The 21,918-nt window shown below is 47.3% G+C and overlaps 1 protein-coding gene across 3 annotated transcripts in view; it reads right to left on the bottom strand.

The window, feature by feature from the left end:
• Positions 1-2,042: 2,042 nt before the first annotated feature.
• MDGA1 (MAM domain containing glycosylphosphatidylinositol anchor 1) overlaps positions 2,043-21,918 on the bottom strand; it is a 142,036-nt gene continuing 122,160 nt past the window's right edge. For 2 of the 3 annotated variants that reach the window (XM_039698060.1, XM_039698061.1), the window contains exons 14-18: positions 20,130-20,282; positions 18,806-18,940; positions 4,351-4,481; positions 3,575-3,683; positions 2,043-2,438 (exon numbers count right to left, since the gene is read on the bottom strand). In XM_039698060.1, coding sequence (XP_039553994.1) covers positions 2,347-2,438; positions 3,575-3,683; positions 4,351-4,481; positions 18,806-18,940; positions 20,130-20,282 — 620 coding nt within the window. In that variant the 3' untranslated portion in view covers positions 2,043-2,346. Of the gene's footprint in view, positions 2,439-3,574; positions 3,757-4,350; positions 4,482-18,805; positions 18,941-20,129; positions 20,283-21,918 lie in introns of all 3 variants that reach the window. The other variant, XR_005626423.1, reaches the window with a different exon arrangement.

Genomic DNA, 21,918 nt, shown 5'->3' on the forward strand with positions numbered 1-21,918 from the left:
CTGGAGGGAGGAGTGGAGACAGAAAAGACACGGTTGTAATTCTTGTAAATGGAGAAAAGCAGAATGAGCTGGGGAGACCTGTCCTGTCCCACTGTCCTGCAAGGCCTCCTGTGAAGAAGGTCCCCTTGGCCCTCAGAGCTGATGTCCTTTCTCTCTCTGATAGTGGCTGGATCTCCTGGGAGTTAAGTAAGAGCATTCCCCCTCCATCAGTGAAGGCAATGAGGCCATGGCTGGAAGCTGAGCAATGCAGGAGGCAGTTAATACATTCAGGTGATTTCAGACAAACATGGCTGTCTTAGAGAAGCTGATACATTAATCAGAAATGGGTAAGGTGCCATGGACACTGGGTCTTCAGTGAAACAGCTATCTTATCTGTGGTGTTCCAGATAAGGATTTTGGATGGAGTATTCCTTAGGAGGAAGAGTCACACTTAATTAATTGCGAGTGTGGGCTACTAAACCCCAATTCACAGCCTTGTGGGGCTAACTCTGCCCTGCTCCTTAGGGAGCTAAGTCATGCCCAGAGCTGCTTCCAGATGCATCAACACTATCACAGCTCCTGTTTGGCTCGTACAGGGCAAATCCTTATCCTGGGGATTCATCTGGAGCAGCAGGTGCCTCCACCTTGAGGAGGTTGGACCAGACCTGCTACAGGTCTGCAGCAAAACAGAAACACTAGCTTTACCCACTCATGATACTATCAAGAAAAAGGTGAATTTCCCCCATCCCTGCTCCCTTGTTCCTCAGCAGCGCCAGACCTGCTACAGGTCTGCAGCAAAGAGGAACACCAGCTTTACCCACTCATGATACCATCAAGAAAAAGGTGAATTTCCCCCATCCCTGCTCCCTTGTTCCTCAGCAGCAAACAGTGCCACAGCTCAGCACTAGCCCCTCTTTTGGGCCAGCTTCCTGCCTGCATCCTTCTTGGAGTAGTTTCCTGCCTGTTCTGCCTTTCAGCCCCTCTGCCCGCTGCCCTGGCAGGGGAAGCTGAGTGCCTGTGTGGCTGCATGTGCTGACATGCTCAGCAGCCTCAGCCCTGAGCAGTGATGCTGTTGCCACCTTTTGCCCACACCGCAGTGAATGCACTGTGCATGTGAAGGGCCTTGGGAGGTGAGAGGGCAGCATTGGAGCTGCCTGAACTGCCAGCCCAGCGTTGGGCCATGAGCACAGGACTTGCTGCCTGGCTGAAGAACATTTAAATGCCTCACTCTTCCCATAATCCAGAAAACTTGAGGTGGAGGAAGAAATGGAATAAAACCCAAAATAAATAGGTAACAAAATACAAGCAGAGAAGCAATTGTGTGTTTAGGGTTGAGGCAGTTGCCATCCCAATATTCACAGGGGGAAGCCAATGTGTGCAACTGCTCCACCCTTCCAGTCCCATCCCATCACATCCCATCCCTCAGCCCCAGAGAGACCAGATTTTCTGTCTGCAGCTCAGACCTGATCCCTATCCAGCAAGAGCGCTGAGAGACAGAAAGAGGCTCTTGGAGGCCCGTGCTGGATCCAGACAGGACTTCACCACTCAGCGTGGTCCGTGTCATCGGTCCCTTCCTTGCTCCATCTTCTTCAGGCTGGGTGGATGAGGAGAAGCACAGAGTGGTGGGGAAAGGCCAAAGCAAACCAGACCAGGGGCAGTTAAGTACATGAGAGCCTGGAAGATGCGGATGGATGGAGACACTGGAGCACATGCGGTGCGAGGAAAGGCGCTCCGGCCGCCGGCGCGCGGGGCGGCTGCTGCCCCACAGACGAGGCCGGTGTTACTGGAGGGAGCTGCAGCTGGAGCAGGGCAGCCCCAGCCAGCGGGAAAGCATGAGGAGACAAGGGGAGTACTGCAGGTATCATCCACTAAGCTGTGGGCTCTGCAGCAAAGAAGGTAACTGTTCTGGTAGAAATTTGTGCTTTAATATATTTTTGTTTGTTTGTTTAAAACAAGTTCGCACTTCCCTGAGGAAGCCCTGTCCGACATTCCCAAGGAAACATGGGTGTGGTTTTTTTCTTCCTTCATTTGCTCTTCATATTTCTTCATTCCCATTTTTTGCGTTTCATTCCTTCTTTCTCCATATGTGTTTCTTTCCTTCCCCTCTCCCTCTATCACTCTCTCTCGTGCACGTGCTTTTTAAAAAAGTTTTGTCTTTATTTTTAAATTTTGTTCTAGACATTATGACTTTCTCAAGGAGTGCTCCAGTTCTGAACCAGATCCCTTTGCATGGTCATGCCTGTCAGTCTTTGGTAACATATGGACACTTTGGTGTGCCAGTGAGGAGGGGAGGAAGAGGAGCAGAGGTGGCTGAATAGGAAAGGAGCAGGAATGTCTTGGTCCGAAGACAGGAGCGCTCACTTGCCATCATCTCAGCAGCACGTAAAGGAAGAAAGTCAATGGGCCACAAAGCCAAGGGCTGTGCAGGGCTGGGACACTGCTTCCTGGAAGAGCAACAGCTGCCAGCCGAGAAGGGAGAAAGAGAATTGGTGATGGGACAGATACAGACCTCATCAAACAAGTCAGCACACATCTATGTCTTCTCCCACCCTGAAGGACAGAGAGTTCCCCCATCTTTTGGAAGATACCTTGAGCCTTTCCTGGACATTCTCAAGGTTCCTCAAAACTAACTTTGGAAAAAAAGGTTGAGTCTTAGACTCTTTTCAATCCAGTCCTTTCTTCCCCAGAACTTTCAGCCTGAGTCAAACAAAAGACTCTCATTGTGTTGTGGTTATATCCTAGGCTAAAAGAGACCTTTAACTGCACCTAAAATTTTGAAAATTTTAGAGTGTTCTGACTTTTGTTTCCCCCTTCATCTCTGGAGTTTAAAAAATTGCTAGAAGTCCAAAGATTTTCTTGCTTCAAAAATAAATAAACCAAACTGAACCTTGCCCTCAAGTGCCTGTCAGGCTGTGGTTTGCACACCCCGAACATCTGCTCTCTGGCCCAGCTGGGGCATGTTATCGAGGGCACAGGCAGGACTACGGCAGATGGCACACCAGTGATTCCCACCCAATGCCTACGTAGTGCTTGCACACACCTCGCCATGCCTTCAATCCACAGTGCACCCTAGAGAGCATGGAGTTGTCTCCATTTCTGCAGTGCTGGCATCAGTTCATGTGGGTGATCACACCTTCAAAGGGGCTGGTGGGATTTAGCCTGGCTGTGCCTCTCTGCTCAGATGGCAATGGAAATAAGCACAGTCCTCCCTTGTTCCACACCCCAAAGAGCAGATTTTTTTTTCTTGGAGTAGGACTGACTTAACACTACAGAGGCCATTAACACCTGCAGAAGGTCCTTCTCTTTTCAAAGCTTCTGTAACTAGAGTTTCCAGGAAATGAGATATTGCAGAAGTCCTTATCTTATTGGGATGACACCTCCTGGTTGTTCCTTTGACTCTTGGTAACCCTTGACCGTATAGAACAAGCCCAAGAGTCTAACAGCCCCTCTGGTGACTTCTGCTGGTGGGGTCGACCATCCTGTTGAGTCCCACCAATACGTCAGCGTGCTCTGAAATCAGCTGCGCAGCCCCCGCATGCGCATTTGTGAATGCACCCCTACCAACTTGTTGCCTCTGAGGCAGACACAGTCTCACCCTTATTTGGTCCAATTGGCTTCCTTGGGCAGTCTCCCTTTTTCAGAGTGACGTCATCGATGGCAATGTCCCCCTCGTAGCTTGTGCCCCGGACACCTTCAAAGATGATCTACAAGCAGAGCATGGGAGAGAGCCCAGCGTGAGGCTGCAGGTGTGGAGGGCCCTTCCTGCTCGGCAGGGCTCTGCAGAGGTGAGCAGGACACAGACCAGATCTTATCAGGCCCATAAGAGAATTATTTCCTTCCCGTTTCTCCAATATTCATAGGCTCTGGAAAGCCAGATCCCACTGTTTATGGGACCAACCTCTTTGAACTGAGCGTCTGTGCAGTAATAAATGAGCATTAGAGCACTGTTTTATTACGTGTCCTGCTCTAACAAGCCAACCAATACTGAACAGAACTCGCAAGAGTAACTACATTCTTATTTACTATTTTGAAGTATCCAAAAGCACACTGGGCATTTTGCCACAGTGCCACAACTTAACCAGCCTGAACAGGGCAGCTCTCACAAACAGCCCTACAACAGCAAAGTAGGGGAAAAACCTCAGCCCACTGTTTGGGTAAAAACCTCAGCCATGAAAGCAGCTCACTGTCTGGGTACACATGAACAACCCGATGAGCACATGCAGAGTGCCCAGCTCATATTCACAAGAGCTCTCAGTGCCCTCCCTTGTGCCCCACTGGCCCCTGTGCCTCAGAGGAAGATGTCTGCCAGGAAATCTACATCCATGGCACATGGACAGGGCAGGTGGCTCCTTGACTGTGTGCTTGGCTTACCTGGAAGGGCCCAGGCGGGTTGATGGGGACATGTGCTTGCTGCCACACATTGCCCCGATTCCCACTGAGAGACCAGACCTGTGTGTCGATGGCTCGCTTGTTCCGCACGCGAACTAGCAGGTTCAAGGAGCCTGTAAGAGAAAAACAGGCCTCTGGCATGCTGGGGCAGGCAGCCAAGCCTGCCTGCTGGGCTGGCTCTGGGCACAGCTCTGGGCTCAGCCTTGAACCACGGCTGTAAGCCCCAGCTGGCCCAGGGACAGCCTGCAGAGCCCCAGCTGTCATCTCTGAAGGGAGCCAGTTTTCTCCCATGTTCATGGGTGTCACTGGCAATGTTTCATTCACCTGGCCTTTCCTAGGGAAATATATCCCAGGGGCAGGATGAGGAAGAAGCGGTGTGCAGCATGGCTGGGGTGACATGAGAAGGGGGTGGAAGAAATGCCAGCTGCCCAGGACCTCCAGAGGCATCCCATCCAACCTCCTGCTTGAAGCTGTCTCCTGCTCTACATGAGACCAGCACGGGTTTGCCTGGCCAATCTTGAACTTCCCTGAGGAAACCAAGTTTTCCTACTGTCCAGTATGAACCTCCAGCGCTACCAGTTGTGGACACTGTTCCTTATAATATAATTTACTACAATGAAAAGATTTTGGTTCCCATTACCCTTGAATTTGCCCTTGAAACAGTTGGGGGCCAACGGCTGATAGCAACCTACTCTTTGCCAGACTGAGCAAGTCCAGCTCCCTTAACTTTTCCTAAGGACGTCTGCTCCTGGTCCTTGACAATCCTGATGCCCTTCTGCTGGGCCCCACCAATTTCTTCACATTCCACTTGAAATGGGGAGCCCAGAACTCATATTTGCCTCCCCTTGCTCACCACTGACACCTGAAATATGCAATGCAGCTAACAGGGCTCTCCTTGCTCTGACCCTGGCCATCAGCTGTGGAAACATGACCAGTGTCCTCATTCACCACTTGCCCTGGGAGCAGCCTTGGAGTGAGCAGCTGTTCTTTGAAGCACCAGACAGTATTCCACACCACCTGGTACCATCCCAGACCAGCATTTTCAGAGGTTCACAAAGATCCTGCGAATCAATGCCGACTTAAATTTCTTTCAAAAAAAGCAATTCCCAAAAGGTTTTGTCTATCATTAAACCAAAATCAAAGCCAACAAATCTCAAAGCATTTCCAGTTCTCACTTTGAAAACAGTGTCACAGCTTCCTACCCTACACCCACACACAAAACCATCTCAGTTTGTCTTACTGCAGCATTTTGTTAGCATGCCCTCAGATTACTTATTTTCCTTTTTTGCTTCAGTGAAAAAAAAAAAAAGTTAAACATTCAGTCAGGGTTGACCTGAAATACTTTTTTTTCTCAAGAAATCAATCAATCACAACTCTAGCCATGCTGTTGCTCATCAGGGTTTCTGGTCTCCATACACAGATATATTACACCTGAGAGTATGGACGAAATAGTAACCCCTTACTTATCCATCTGCAGTCTATCTGCACTGGGATGCTGCCTTCCCACATGGCTATGCCCTTTGGAAAAGCAGCAGAAAAGGGTCAGGGGAAGAGACAGGGAAACAAGACTTTCCTGTATAACCTCCCTCCTACATCATCTCCCCAAATCCTTCATTCCTGGCACATCCACCTTAGGGGCACTGTGTGAAGGACAGGGACCTGGAAATACTCCCATCAAGCTGTCAGTAACTGAGAGACACATTGCAGGGAGTTCAGATCATGATAAAGATAATTAAATGTTTAGATTCTTAGTGAATTACTTACAAAAAAAGGTTAAAAATGAAATATGTATATAATTTAGTGAAATGAGGATAGAAACCACATTGCGGTCTGGAAATATTCAGAAGCACTAGCTGTAAGGCAAGCTGAGAAGACTGGATGAAGGCCTGACAGGACACAGCATGTCCAATCCCCTTCCCTGGCGGTACTCAGTTTGGGATGCACACCACTACCCAGGACAAGGAGAAAAATAACTTGTTTTTCTCTCTCTTGAGACCAGCTGGCACTGCACAACCTCGGGAGGTCCAAGGCAGTGAGACCTCCCTCCTGGAAACACAGTGCCACAGATAAGAAAAGGAGTCTCTATAGGAATCTCTGGCAAAGCCAGCTGCTGATTTCTTGGCATCTTCCCTGCCCTCAGCAGCTTCCTATGAAGGAAAGTCTCTCTAAGGATACTTAGTCCTCATGGAGCCCCTTGTCCAAACTGACAGCTCACGCAGGAACTACATAACCCCATAGATCAATGTCAACAGGAGTGTGTTCAGAGCAGCTAATTACAGACACCAGGGCTGGTGAGGTGAGGGATTGAGTGCAAATGAAGAATTAATATGAAGCTGCTAGCAAGCAAGGATTAAAAACAACCATTGTCTATTCTATCCTCATTTGGGGACTTGTAGCTAGGATTTGCTGCACAATAGCCTGGCTGAGTAGTCAGCACTGGGACAAATCACGCAGCAAACGAACTTTGATGCCCTAGGAAAAAAGCAAAGGCAAGATAGAAAGAAACCCAGAGAAGCATCTGGAATGCAAATTAGTGCCTCCAAAGCACTGGCTGTGAATGCCTGGCCTAAACCCAAACCAAGCCTGAGCACATCCTGGCTGACAGCTCTGTGTCCTTGCAGCATCAGGAAAAACAACCTTTTGGCCCCCGAATTCCCTAATACAACAATACTGAATGTGAGCAGGCATTCTTCAAATGGTTTACAATTGGAAAGGAATCTCCCTTATCTACTCACAACATGCAGTGCTCCGCTACTGTCTACACATGGAAAACTGAAGGTCAAAACAGAGGAGCAGCAATCCCATGGCTATCTTAGAAATCAGTCAGAGTTGTGAAGGGCAGCCAGCTCCCACAGCCCTACCTACAATCCCCGCTAAGTTACAGAGGTTTCCTGAGACTGGGAAGGAACTACAATATCTCCATTTGCCAGTGACACTGTCACTGGGAATATGCTTCTGGGAGGCATGGAAGAGGCTCCTGGACGTGAAACTGTAATGAAACCTCTATCCCATTTGAACTGAGTCCATAGTGTTGTAGATGTTAAAGTTTGTGCAGCTCTTCTACTCTACTCCCTTCTGCCACCTGTCAGTCTGCCACCAGTTGCCAGTAAAGTTAAGGGCACATAGCCTGTGATGGAGATACCAGATAAATGAACATCCAGATCTGCATTCTAGGCAGAGCCATAAAACATTGCATACTTGGACTATGGGAATCTCCAAGTCATCTTCAGTGGCTAAAAACTGAAGAATTGAAGTGTGACCTGCTCTCCAACTCCTCATCAGTGGAGACGAGAAAGACCCATCTGGGATGGTCTCCAGTGCCAGTTGCTGCAGTCACCCTTTTTGTCTGGTTTCACACTGCAATTATGCCTGGTTTTCTCTATCAGAGTCCAAAGCCAGCTGGACAGTTTTGTTCCCTATTTCTCTTCTTGTTGCCCCTTCCCCATCTCCCCTGCCTGGCAGTTTCCAAGAGCACCTGCTGGTGAGGCACACAAAAAGTTAGACCATCTATCTGCTGCTATATCTCTCCAGCTGACCAGAGAAAGACAAACAAAAGGGAAATCCCAGGACACCAAGAATCCTGTTGTTACCTCTTCCCATACAAGGCAATCTTTGCATTTGTCTTGTAATCGGTATTATTCCTCCTTCCCAGTCAAAAGGGAGAATAAAGGCAAGTGATGAGTGATGAGGAATTAATTACAGGCAGAGCCAGCTGTACCTTCTGCTGGCTGCCTTGAAGAGCAGAGCTGGCATTTCAAAAGACTGGCACTCACACAAAAGACCAGCTGTGCTGCCAGATAGAATAACCCAAGGGATGCCTTTAAATGTTACCTTCTCACAACAAAAAAAAGTCTTCACTCAGTATCCACAGGACGGGGACTTCACTGTCACACAGAATTGTGGTGTAGCTCCAGAAGAGCTGGTGCAGGGAGCAGTGGGAGGGATGCAGAGCCCCTAGGGCAGGGCCATCAGCACAGTCAGTGTGGGATGGCAGAGATGGTAGAGGTTTCCTCAAGAGTTCTCTTGGGGAGTTAATGCAGGGTGATGGTGTGGGGAAAAAGTGAAGGAACAGCTCAGTTTACATGGCTCATATGAAAGGCAGGCAGCTGGAGCAGTCAGGAAGCAAAGGGAGGATGACACTACAAACTGAGAGATGGGGTGCCATGCCAAGTGCAGCAGAACTCCGTGGGATGGGTAGGGAAGGCTGTTGGATCCACAGCCAGGAGCTGGCACGCAGCCTGGTCTCACTGCAACTGCCTGCTACACTCCTGTAAGATCCTTGCTCCAGTATGGGGCAATCTCAGGAGATCAGCTATTGATGAGAATTCCCAGCTGCAGCTCCAGTTTAGATTTGGCACCCAACTGGGAACTCAGGGCTGAAAGCTCCCATGGAAATTCCCATGGCATTTCCAGTGCAGGCAAGATAGACTGCGGTAAGAAGCTGACTGATTGCAAGAGATATCCAGTAGCTAGAAAGAGATTCACGGTGTGGAGAGGACTCAGACCTTGCACAGCTTAGCAGAGTCACCTGTAGACCCAAAATGAGCGCTAAAACCAATCCAGGGAGAAAAGAGCTCTTACATTTTCTAACAGGGGCTCTGAACACTTCTTTGAGTGTTGAATGTTAATGCCGCTGATCAGAAACTAAAAGCCCAAAGCTCAGTGCAGGCAAATACCAGGAGCCAATGACAGTCTCCAGAAAGAATCTATTACTGTTTATAATCTCCACAACAAACACAGGTCTCTCTCCCTCTCATTTAAATGGATGTTAATGAATAGCAATCAGCATCAGGCTGGTTACAGAACTGGGGAGAAAGTTATTGCTCTGAGAGCTAGACAGCAGAGGGTGGAAAAACAATTGTAGCACAGATAGAGATGCAGAAATAATACCAAGTGGTACTGACTAATAATTTCTAGGAATGTAAGTTGTCTTTGTGCCGTGGTAGGATGTATTTACTCATTCACAGTCTCTCAGGATGCTTTACACATTAACATATGAGAAGTAAGACAATTAAAGCCTCTGGGCTGCTTTCCACTTCTGACTACAGAGAACTTTTATTTCTACATGTCTTTCACTGTTCTCACCTTGGGGGGCAGGGTCCCCTCTGAACAGTCATAGGGTCACTACACAGACCTCCTTCTACAGCCACCACTTCACTAACTTCAGAGCAGGAGGGTTCAGAGAGCTCATCCTGGTCAGAGCTTGGAAAGCACCATGATCCTACCTCTACTCACAAAGCATCTGCATTGGGGCATGGAGAAGGTTCAGCCTGCGCTGCCAGCTGATTGCTGTGGGACACTCCATGCTCTGGCTCAGTAGGGAGGCTGTGGAGAAAGCAATCAGGGGAATCAAAGCCTCCTGTCTCCTGCTGTGTCTAGGACTTTCTGGGGATATAAACAGCAATAAAGTAAGTTTTGATTGGCAATGTTTCCCCTACAGCAAACCTGTGAAAATTACTTATATATGGCTACAGGGAATTTTCTTTGGAGTTAACTGTGGATTTCAAAAACCCAAAGAAACAAACACATTTCCACCTCTGACCTCCTAAACCATCATAAAATGAGGCTGGGCTTGAAGCAATATTCCCTGACATGGCAAAGCCAATTGCACAGATTGATCTATGATCCATCACTATCTATCTGACCGGTCTGGCATGTATGGGAACTTCGGGATGGAGGGAATGTACCAGCAGAGAAGCAACAACACTCTAAAAAGGCAAAACAGACATATGGCTGGGCTCCGGGGGAGACACACTGGACAGTGGGAGCCTGGGCCCTGCAGACAGTGAGGTAAGTGCATTGGTATTGTCATGGCTGTCTCATGATGAGGAATAATGGGAGGAAGGCAGGCAAGCTACAGCTATAGCTCCTTCTCTCCAGCATATCCCCACCTGTCTGTGTACATAGAGAGCAGATGGTGATATGGCAGGAGCAGACTCACAATGGAGCTATGCTTGAGCTCCTTTGCTCATTTGATCCACCAATCTAATTAGAGAAACTGTTAGCATAGAGAGATGAATGAGACAAGACTTCCATATTTGATACTGTGTTTATAGAACAAAATCCTGGCACCCCTTTTCATGGAAAATTCCCTGAGAGGCTGTTTGTGGGCAGTAGCAGGCTTTCTATGTGTGGACAACAGGATGTGGTTTAAGAAATTCAAAAGAGGGAGAAAAAAGATCTGCATGCTCCATAATGTTGAATTTATGCTATCTCAGAAGAACAAAGGCCCATCTGATATGCAGCTAGAACAAAATAGAGGGAGAGCACATGAAGAGTGCCTCAGGGGTAGGTTCAGAGCTGGTCACTTGTTGGGGCCATGGCTGTATAGGAGCCCAGTGCTGCTGCAGACTCAGCTCCAGGCAGGGCTGGGGGAGCCCCAGGTGCTGGGCAGGGAAATGGATGCTCTCCTTCATTTCTCTGTGCAGCTGCTGGCAAGCAGGATGGGAAGACGCTGATGGGGGCAGCTCCTTCTCCTGCTGTAGCTGCTGGTCCCCAGAAGTGCTGGATACTACCTTAGAGAGGAAAGGCCAGCCTGGGGGAAAATAATAGAATTGTTTACATTGGAAAATACCTTTAATATGAAGTCCAACCATTAAAAATAAGAGTATGATAATGTCTTCAGTTGCAAATGCAAGATGTGGCCTGGGGTGTGTATTCTGTTGCCATCTGTTGGACGTGGGGCAGTTTTCTTTATCTCTTCTACCACCCATCCTCCCTCTGGGAGACATCTTCTGTTAATGGGCCATTGAGTCTCACTGCATGACTAATAAAATTACATCATCCCATTGTGAGATGCTCCACCCAGGGGGAGGAGCCAAGCATTCCTACCTGGATATAATCTGAGATTTGGAACACCAGAGCAGCCTTTTTCCACTGAATTCCCAGAGGAGCAGCTGCCTTTTTCCACTGGATTCCCAGAGGAAGACCAGGCCTGTCTGCACCATCACTGGACCCTCAGAGGAAAACTCCACTTTTCTACAGGGTCACTGTCCAACAGAACCACATCTGTCACTCCAGAATCGCAGCCACCATCTAATCAGACTGCTACCAACACTCTGACCCACAGGGTGTCAGGTCATATTCTGACTCTGTCAGTGTTGTTTGGTATTACTGCATTTTTATTTGTTTATTCTTTTATTATTTTTCCTAATAAAGAACTGTTATTCCTACTCCCATATCTTTGCCTGAAAGCCCCTTAATTTCAAAATTATAATAATTTGGAGGGAGGTTTACATTTTCCATTTCAAGAGAGGCTCCTGCCTTCCTTAACAGTCACCTGTCTTTTCAACCCAAGACAGTAAACCTAGCAAGAAGGAGTTCATGTATAGGCAACTTTTCCCACCAATTTTGCAGACTCAAGAACCAGAGTGAATCATAGTTCATTTGTGAGGTCTGTTTGCTCCTTGTTCACCCTCTGTTTCATGACATGCCCAGATGCCTTCAGGCAATGCTCTCTCTCCTCCCAGCTTTGATAACGGGCCCTTTGATCTTTGGCACCAGAGACAGCTGGGTCCTTTGCGGAATTCATGTGCTCAGCTCTCAGGTTGAGGGCACGCACTATGCTCAGCGCTCTCCGACGAGCAGAAACAAAGTCTGCTTCATAGACACTGCCATGGTTAAAAGAGCACAACAGCCAGACAAGGGACTCTGCCTGTCTCCCTTCTATGGCCAGGCTTTGCAAAAACCTCAGCAAGAGAGGAGGGAGCCTCCCAGAGCCCTCAAAACACAAAAGATGTGTGTGAAAGGGCAGCTGACAAAAATCCTGCAGACATGGATGTACTTATGCTGAGGAAAATTTTGCCAGTCTCCTCTCTATCCCTATTAACAATTTCCCTATTTCCCCATCAGCACCCTGTCCGTGGTGTCTCAGTCCCGAGAGCCAAGCACAGCAGCTGCACGGCTGCAGGGCTTGGAGCAGATGGGCTGTTTTACTGCAATGCTGGAGCCAGCGAGACAGCAGGAAGGAGCAGCTGAGATCACATATTCTTCCTGCTGAACTGAGGACACCACTCAAAAGCTGTTCTCTGGCCTCATCCTCTGCCTGACCCAGGGAGAAGTGAAAGGATGAATGGTTCAGGCCTTGAAAGTGATTTGCTGCAGGAAGGCTGTTTGTTAGAACAAGCTGTGTTTCCAGCTTTGAGCTCATTATAGCTGGGATGCATTATAGGATGCATTACAGCAAGAGACTTTTCCCACTTCATGCCTGCCTTACTTGCACCACAAAATTTCAAGGCAACTAGCTGAGACAGTGAGACTCCAAACCTGAAACTGCAAACTCCTTCAAGTGCTGGGGTGCCCATCATCATTGCAGAGCTCTCTCTGGGAGACAAAGTCACTCCTAGAAGTAATGGTGGTGACTGACACTTGTTGAACATTACTTTGATTTTCTGGGACACATTTCCATATATTACAAAATCATGTCTGGTTCAAGTTCAAGTACAGATAGGGATGGATGCACAAGTAGTGTCTCATAGTTTGCACTCTGTCCCCATAGCCTTTATCCTGCCAGAACACCCAGGGGGGTGTCCAGAAGTGCACCTGGAATGACCAACAGTGAAATAATTAATGGTCTATGGAGAGAATAGAAGCATGACAAGGGAGTGCTAAGGAAGTAGCTGGATATGCTCTGAGAGCTCCTGTTTCCTCTTCAGTGTCTGTTAAGTTCGGTATATATCAATTTCAGAGTCTGAATAATTGATGCAACACCTGATGTCTCAGGAGATGATCAGGTTGCAGTGTATCCTTACAGTTTCTCAACTTTGCACAAGGCTGCTGCTGTGATTAAAGTCTGAATGGAAGTATGTTCTGCTGAATGAAGGGAGCGGGAATCACAGCAACTGTCCGCCAGAGGAAAAACTGTGTCTCCAATCAGGTGATCAGGAGCAAAGAAAATCTATGGGGATTCAGGGCATCTGCAAATGAGTGGGTGCCAGCAATCTGTGCTCCAACAGCCTTCCCAACAAAACCTGCAGCAGGAAAGTAGTCAGATGTTCAACTGTAAGAGGACTTTTGAAGAAGGTAGCATTTCAGTGCCTATCTGCACTAGGAACTTCATTCAGTGATGCCCTTTTAGTGAGGGGCAAGAAAAGGAATCAGTGAACCCACATCCAAGGTACTACATAGAATGCCTGCGTCAACATGAAGACACAATATTTGTGGAATGAAAATGACATGTAGCCAACCCACATCTGAACACCTTTCCCTTGTCTCCATGTCTTCTTTAGATGTTAAACTCTTTGTCTTAGGGATGATCCAATCCCACATATCAAGCATGCCGTTGGTGCTCTTTGTAAGTAAACACCTAATGAAAGCATAGATACATAGTATTTACTGGGCTCCAGCAAAAGTAACTGAAGGGAATTCTCTGTCCTTGGTTATGCAGGAAATTTGATTAGATGATGAATCAGTAGCATTGGGTCTTAATAATCTTTAAATCTATGCCTAAACAAAGTTCACTGAATTCTTTAGAGAAACAATGACTTAATCTGTCTTTGGTTCAGAGCCACTGTATTGAACTTACAGAGGATGAATGACACTTTACAAATACATGGTCTTCTTGCTAGGTCTTTATAATCCCTGCTCATGATCATGGTATTTGACTAACCTCCTAAAAAAACCATGCAGATGCTACTGGAAGAGACCCCAGTCTATCCAAAGGATCCATACCAAAGCCCACAGGAAGGTGCTGGATCTCTTAACAGATCATTAGTAAAATACATATTTATTGATGGCCAAAACCATATCTGAAGAAGTGAAAAAATATATTAAAATATTAAAAAAATTGAATACACTTCTTCATTACAAACTCTTCACTTAACTCTAACTGCAGCTTGTTTCCAAGAGCCTAGAGGGAAGTGAATCATACTCATCAGGAAAATCAGCCTCCCCTCAATCAATCCAGTGATGTAATCCCTATTGTGTAGAGTAATTGCACTGGAGATAAAGGCATGGATTTAATGAACGACACATTTCTATATAAGGCAAACTTCATGTATCCAAAAGAAGGCAGCTACCTCCAGGGTGCCACCTGTATTACTGTGCAGTGGCAGGGTGCTGTGCTCATAAACAAACTTTGGTAGGAATAAGGGAGCTATGATGTTGAATCTCACGAAAATGATGCCTTTGTGGTTCAAGCTGCTTTTGCATTGACAGAACCAGTACCTCTCCATCTGTGTGACCTGACAGCTCTGACTAAAGTCACTTGTCAGAAACAAGTTGAAGCCACATGGCACCCGCCGGCTCCTATGTGTGATCATCCACCATGGCCTTTTAGACACACCTTTGCACTGATTGTCTGATCTGAGTTGAAGAAGTAAAGAAGCAATTCAGTTTGGCAGGCCTTCCAGACCTGTGATTCCTCCTCAGCAGGAGGGCTTCAGTGGTGACACTGCCTGTGTAAGTGGCCTGTCCACAACCCAATTCCCTCTGTGAAACAGCCATGGCTTTCTTGAACTCAGATGCTGTGGCAAGTAATCTGATCAGGTCTCATTGTTTCCAGTGATTCAGAACCAAAATCCTTCTCAATCAGTCCCCAGCACTGCTCCTCATGGGATCTTAGAAAAGTGTGGAAGAGAAAAGAAAAAAAAGAAAAGGGAAATGAAAGGAAAGAAAAATTGAAAAAGACCTACAACTGTCCCTGTTCGGGCGCCAGTAAGCCTGCTACATACAACCACCTGACTACTCTGATCACCTCTCTAGGAAGCCCATTACAGTGTCTGACAACCCTTTCAAAAAATAAATTTGATCCTCCCCTGATGTAGTTTTGAAACATTCCCATGCATCCTGTCATGGGATATCATAGATTGGCACTTTTAATCATTTCCCTCCACAAGAAGCTGTAGAAAGCCATGAGTACTTTATAATTTTATTGGAAGCTCCCCATCTTGATTATACACAGACCAGACTTAGTTGGGTGGTCAGATAAGGTCTGTGTCAGCACTGGAACAATCACATCCTTAACTCTCCATTCAGTGGCTGAAATTTCCACATCTCTCTCATCAGCCTTCATGCTGCAAGCTGACCATGAAGACATCTCTTGCTTGCAGGAGCACCCAGCAGTGAGCAGGAGGCTGCACTGATCATAACCTGGCCACCACCGAGTTAGGAGGCATGAGAGAAAGACAGCAGGGGACTGTGGTGGAACTAGCCTGTCAGGGAAACTGTCCTCTTAAAGCATCCCCCTCCCAGGCAGCTCCTGGGAAGGGAGGAAGAGGAGTCTGATGGCTGAAGCAAGGACTTGAGGATTTGACCCCAGCAAACCTGACAAAGAGGGTTTTTGAACGGCAAATAGTTGCTAGCTGCCATGGCTAGTTTCCTCCCTTGAAGAAAGCTAGCAATTCCTCAGAAACACAGAATCACAGAATATTCTGAGTGGGAAGGGACCCACAAGGATCATTAAGTCCAGCTCCTAAGTGAATGGCCCACACAGGGATTGAAGCCATGACAATGGCATCATTAGAACCAGGCTCCAACCAACTGAGCCTCATTTGACATTTCTACGCCAGCTGCAAGTAAGACACTCATTCTTGAATGCTTGGTGAAAATGAGATTTCTTTTCTTCTCCTCCCCCTGATTTTTGTGTTGGGGCTGGCAGGATCATAGGGCAATGTGAATGCTTGCTACAGAGGGGGCCAGAGGAAGAAAAACAGATGACCAAATAACTTCAGAAGAATGGCGATCGCCTCCAGGGAGCTCCCCTTCATCCTGCTCTCTCATCAGCTGAGAGATATTCAACAGCATCCTACTCTGCTAGTCACTGAATATTTTATATCATGGCTACAACCAGTGCATTTGTATTCTGTTTCTCTCTTTCGTCATATCTATTATAAACGAGTAGTGTCTGGGAAATCTCCCAGGGAAGATTTGCCTGGATGGCTACGGATATTTTATAGTCAAATAGTGAGAGCAAACCAGCTTTCAAGTTCTGTAGTGGGGGAAAAAAAGGTAATAAAAGAGTTATTAAAAAAATAAATAAATGTCGGGATTTTATACGGCTACTTTTTGTAGTGACAGAGCTTCAGTTTGCTCCACGATGGAGCTGGAGATGCTAGAAGAGGCTTGGGATGGGAGACACTCTCTTGCTGGCATTTTCTGCTGCCAGGAGCACTCTGATATACTCTTGCTGGCACGTTTCTTGGCAGGACTGCACTGGCATTAGGTGAGCCAGGTGCTGTGGCCATGACTGTAGGCATCAGGGATAGCTGGGTCTATGGAAGCAAGGCATGGCTCAGGACTGCAGCAACCCCACCTTTGCCCTCACATTTTGGCACATGTGAGATGGATGGGAGGGCAGGGTCTGTCTCTTCCTTTCACAGGGGAAGTCCTACTGAGTCCTTCACCCTCCTCTGACCTAGGGCTGAAGAAGAAGAGCTGAATAAACTTGTTTTGCCCTAAGAACTCTGGGAGGACTTCAGCCAATAGTGGCATCAAGCCTGGTATCAAGGCACTGAGTTTCAATTTGCAGGCAGATATATGGTGGGTTTGCTGGACCAAGTCATGTATTTCACAGGCCAAGAGAAAAAGAACTTTTTTCTCATTTCACTCTCTTTCAATCTGTCTAATCAGTCTAATTTTAAAATTTGCTCTCAGCTCAGCAGCACCCACCATGAAAATCATATGGCATTAAGGAGTCTATACACCTCACAGAAATGTATCAACCTATTAAGGAGTCTATACACCTCACAGAAATGTATCAACCTCTGTACAACAAGAGGAAAAACAGGGATCAAAAAGGGCCCATAACATTTGGTATGAAAGGAAAAACCAAAACATGTAAAAGGCGTCTGAAGTTGAGGAACACAAAATGGCACTTAAAGGCTTTCTTAGGTCTCATGAGTAACCATCACTGTTGGGCAATGTGGGGGTAGAGCAAATCAGTAAAGAGTTAAAATGCTAGAAGAAAAAAAACCTGTAATGAATTGATTCTTTGGCATGTCCAGTCCACCCCATCTCCAGATAGACCACCACAAAAGAACTGTTAAACCAAGCTCTTTTCTAAAATCAGGAAAAGGTTAATGAGCTTTTACTTCACCTGTAAAATGAAGGTGGAAATCTGACACAAGAAAAAAAGCAAGAGAGGCCTCCTCTCTCCATATCTCTTTTTTTTTTTTTTTTTTTTTAACTGTTTTTTTAGCTTCAGGGAAGTTGCTGTTAAACCAAGCTCTTTTCCAAAATCAAGAAAGGGTTGATGAGCTTTTACCTGTAAAATGAAGGTGGAAATCTGACACAAGAAAAAAAGCAAGAGAGGTCTCCTCTCTCCACATCTCTTTTTTTTGCCAGTCTCCCACCAGTCTCGACCAGTCTTCATCAAAGAATGAGACCCCTTTCCCAGCCTCCAGGAGAAGACAAGCAGGACTTAGGCAGCAGAGCTGACTTACCATAAGGGCCAGCTCCAGGGAACACATGAGTTTGCCAGACAGCATCAGCAGCTGGATTCTGTCAGCTAAGCAGGACCAGCAGCTCCAGGAAAATCTGATTTGAGCCAACAATGACAGTGCTCTGCCTGAGCAAGCTGCCACCGCCAGCATGACCACAACATGGAGCAGCCTGTCTCCAGGGGGAATCCAGATGTGTGAAAACTCCTCTGACCTAGCCCAATTCCAAGTACAGAGAGCAAATATGAACCCTCAAAACACAGACACAGATGGAGACCTGCTCAGTGAACTGCAGCCCAGCTCCTAGCCCCGACACTCATGGTGTCAAGGTTTCAGCCTTGCCCAGATTTTGCAGTTTAACCTCTCAGCTGTGACACATGTGCACAGAGATGTGGCCAGGCTCAGGAGCATGCTCCCTCCCAGTGACATCTGCAGTACTCAGCAGAGAGAGGTTAATTAACCCTGCTTATTGAAGGGCGGACACATTCCTGCCTGGGCCCTGATTTTTCAGTCAGGCTCTAGTCCAGCAGGTGATTAATAACCCTGTGTGCTGTGCGAAGAGTGCATCTATTATTCAAATTAATGAAATTATAATCAAGAGGTGACGAATTAGCAGTTGCTCCTTGACTGGATATGGAAACTCATTAGTGAGCCAGGCGCTTCTGCGAGTGGTGCTCGCTGCACTTGAGGCTGACAGGAGCCAGGCAGAGCAGGCAGCCCCTGGGCACAGCTGGGGGAACACACATCCTGCACCCCAATGCAGCAGTGGCCACCCCAGAGCTCTCTGGTTCACAAAGTCCCCTCTCACTCTCCGAATGGACAGACTGACTGTAAAGTGCTGCCCCAAGGATAGGCTGTGACAGCCTCGCAACCCTGACACCCTGCTAGGCTACGGGACAAGCATTTGAGTGCAGCAGCCCACCCTACTGCCTGGAGTACTGGAGTAGGACTCCCACCCTCTGGAATTGCTGGTCGCAGGCACAGCTGCTGAAGCAAGAGGCTGGAGATCTTCCCCAAGAGCCCACATGAGGCTGAGTTACCCTCCAGCAGAAGGGACTCACCTATGTGCTTCCCGTACATGTGGTAGTAGAAGGAGACACAGTAATACTTGGCAGTGATGTTGTACAGGGGGCTGATGAGCCGGGCTTTGTCTCCTGTCACCCGGGGCCGGGACGCCTCGATGAACATGTAATAACCTGCAGAACGAGAGGGAAAGATGGGCAAAGGCAGCAGGAACTGGGTCTCCCTTCCTCCAAATGATGGGATGCCAGTGTGGCTGGGAGACCACACCTCCTCAGGGAGACACGGCTTTGCTGTGCCCAACTGCTCTGCACCCTCTGTGATCCCGGCCAGAGACACTTGCAGGATAGCCCCAGTGCCTCCCCTGCCTCGGCAGTATTTATGGAAGTGTGGGAGAGACAGGCATCTGGAGAGCTGCTGTGAGCACATGGAGCATGTGAACCCCTGAACATGCACATCCGTGTGGTGCACAAAGAGCCTCAGAGCTGACTGCACTGTGCAAGGAGAACACCAGAAAGAGAAAACATTCCAGACTAATTTCTCTGCCTCAAGTAGAGGGAGAGAGGGTTCGGTACATCTAGCCTGAACAATGTTGTCTGAAAAGAACAATACCAAAGCAATTGTTAACAGCCCAGGGAGGAAGAGATTAGCCATTTAATTTGTTAACATCATTTTCAATGCTCAGTCAGGTTGGGTGTACTGAACACTAATGGGAGAAACCATTTCCTTAGCGGGCCATTGGATGTTTCCCGTTTTTTTCTGAGTTCAAAGATATGTGTTTGCATACAAATTTACTTTTCTTATTAGAGAAAGAGGGACATAGTATCCACTTAAACTGGGAGCATGTGCTCCACACACAGCTAGGGTGAGCAATACATAACACCAGCCTCCTCCAGATATAGGTGAGGCTTCCTCCAGCCCCAAAGGCAGCTCCTGTCTGGTCTCTCATGCTTCTGTGCTTGGTACTAGGGAGATCTGTTCACATCCCTGAATAATTCTTTGAGGAAACAGCTCGCTAAAACCTACAGGGCCATTTCTAGGTGTTAGAGATATTCTCCTACTTGTTTATCCATCTTTTTCTTCAAAACAAGCATCAAACAGTGCAAGAGCATTAGGCATCAGGCAATTAGCTGACAACAAGAACTAATGCTCACACTATTCCCCTCAACAAAGTTGTGGGTGTTCTAATTGTGTGTTTAATTCCAATCAGTAACATGCAAATGAACTGCCTGCTCCCTGCACCCCATGTGAAGTAGAAAGCAGAGCTGCCCTCCATCAGCTCCCGGAGCTGTAAGGCTCCCGACAAGAGACGGTGTGCACCTCCCCTCCCCTGCCGAGCCAAAAGACACCCGGCCTTGTGCCGACCCTCTGGCGTGCCGCTGATGTCCGTGGGGGGCCCCGTGTTGACGGTGCGCTTGGGGTTCTGCGTCAGGGCGTTCTGCCGCGTCCAGTCAAAGTTGTCCATCTTGTCCTGCACGAAGCCGCAGATCTTCTCGTCCTCAAAGCGGCAGGTGTTATCTGTGGGGATGGGAAGGGAAGGGCTGCTCAGCTGCAGCTTTTCCAACACCCTCCCCAAGCTGCCTGGGTGCTCACAGCAGGGCTGTGTCACCACTCAGGCTCTGTGTCAAGCCAGGGGCAGACGGGCAGCCCCCGACCTCAGGAGGAGGCTGAAAAGGAAAGCATCAGAGAAATCAGAGAAATCACAGAATGGGCTGAGCTGGAAGCAGCCTCAAAGTCCATTCAGTTCCAAACCCATTGCCATGGGCAGGGACGCCATTCACTAGATCAGGTTGGACAGGGCCCCATCCAACCTGACCTAAAACACTTCTACAGATGGGGCACCCACAACATCTCTGGGCAGCCTGTTCCAGTGCCTCACCAATCTCTGAGTAAGGAATTTACTCTTGAAATTGAATCTAAATGTCCCCTCTTTTATTTAAAAATGTTCCCCCTTTTCCTATCACTACCCATAATACATCAGCGATCAGTGTTACTACAGAAGTGTTAATCCAGGCTGATAAATGTGATGGTCTGACAAAATGAAAAAAGGCTATTATGGCTAAAGAGATTCTCTGAGAGATCTGAAGGGGCAAATGTGGAGGAAGGTAAAAAGATCACCAAAGGCAAACTGGATACAAGGGCTTTTATATCAGAACAACTTGATGGTAGAATAATTTCCCCAGGAGAGAGGAAAAAGTAGCAGCAGATGACCCCCCTTCAGGCTATATATTTAACTAAACTACGACACACATGAAAAAAAATCAGCTGTGGAGAAGAGGTCAGCTCAGCACGACAAACGTGTCATTTAGCCAGAGTACATCTAATTTACACCAGCTAAAAAGCACATTTGATTTTGCAGCTTATGCTGGTTCCTCTAACAAAATAAAACACATAGGTAAAAGATTTTTATGTAGGATCAACCATATGGGCAATAGGGCTCACTTTTATTGCTACCACAAGACAGTTACACCCTACAGCAATATTGTAAGACAGATGAAAAATCTCGTGCATAGACATAACCCAATATGGACTTGCAGAGATTGGAATGAATTGGACATGACCAGGCTTAAGATTGTAACCTTTGTGTTAAAAAGGTAGTTTTGAGTCACAAAAGCAAAGGTCAAGAACCTGCTTTACACTGCTGACACAATAGGAGAGGGAAGGATAAAACAGGCAAAAAAGAAAGAGGAAACAGGTCCAAGAACCAATGTGAAAACTGCCATGTGTTTTGAAAGGTACCTGGGCAGAAACCAGAGCTGGAGAATGAATTGGAAGTGGGATCTTGGACCTTCTGAGTGATGTAGATATAGCAAGCACAGATATCTTTAATTGCTGCTTTTAAGTAAGGGCAAGGAGGTGTGCTGTGAAACTGAAAGATAAAGCCATGAAAGAACACATACACAAAGGAAAAGTAGGCTCTCGATGAGGGCTTGGAATGTGCTAGGAACCTCATCCATGGCATGCTGGTGCAAGACTCAACTTCTTGGGGTTTACCTCCCACAATTGTTTATCACGCCTAGATGAAGGGAAGCCCAAATGCCTCCTGGGGCTCCTGCATTCTTGTATCTTCAGTAATGACTTGCTCTGGTTCCTGGGCAGGAGGCTTTTTCTCCTAGTGTGCATGACTGGCAGGACATGTAGGACATGGGCTGGG

This window comes from Passer montanus, unplaced genomic scaffold, assembly GCF_014805655.1.
Source record: "Passer montanus isolate IOZ18808 unplaced genomic scaffold, ASM1480565v1 scaffold12, whole genome shotgun sequence".
Lineage (NCBI taxonomy): Eukaryota > Metazoa > Chordata > Aves > Passeriformes > Passeridae > Passer > Passer montanus.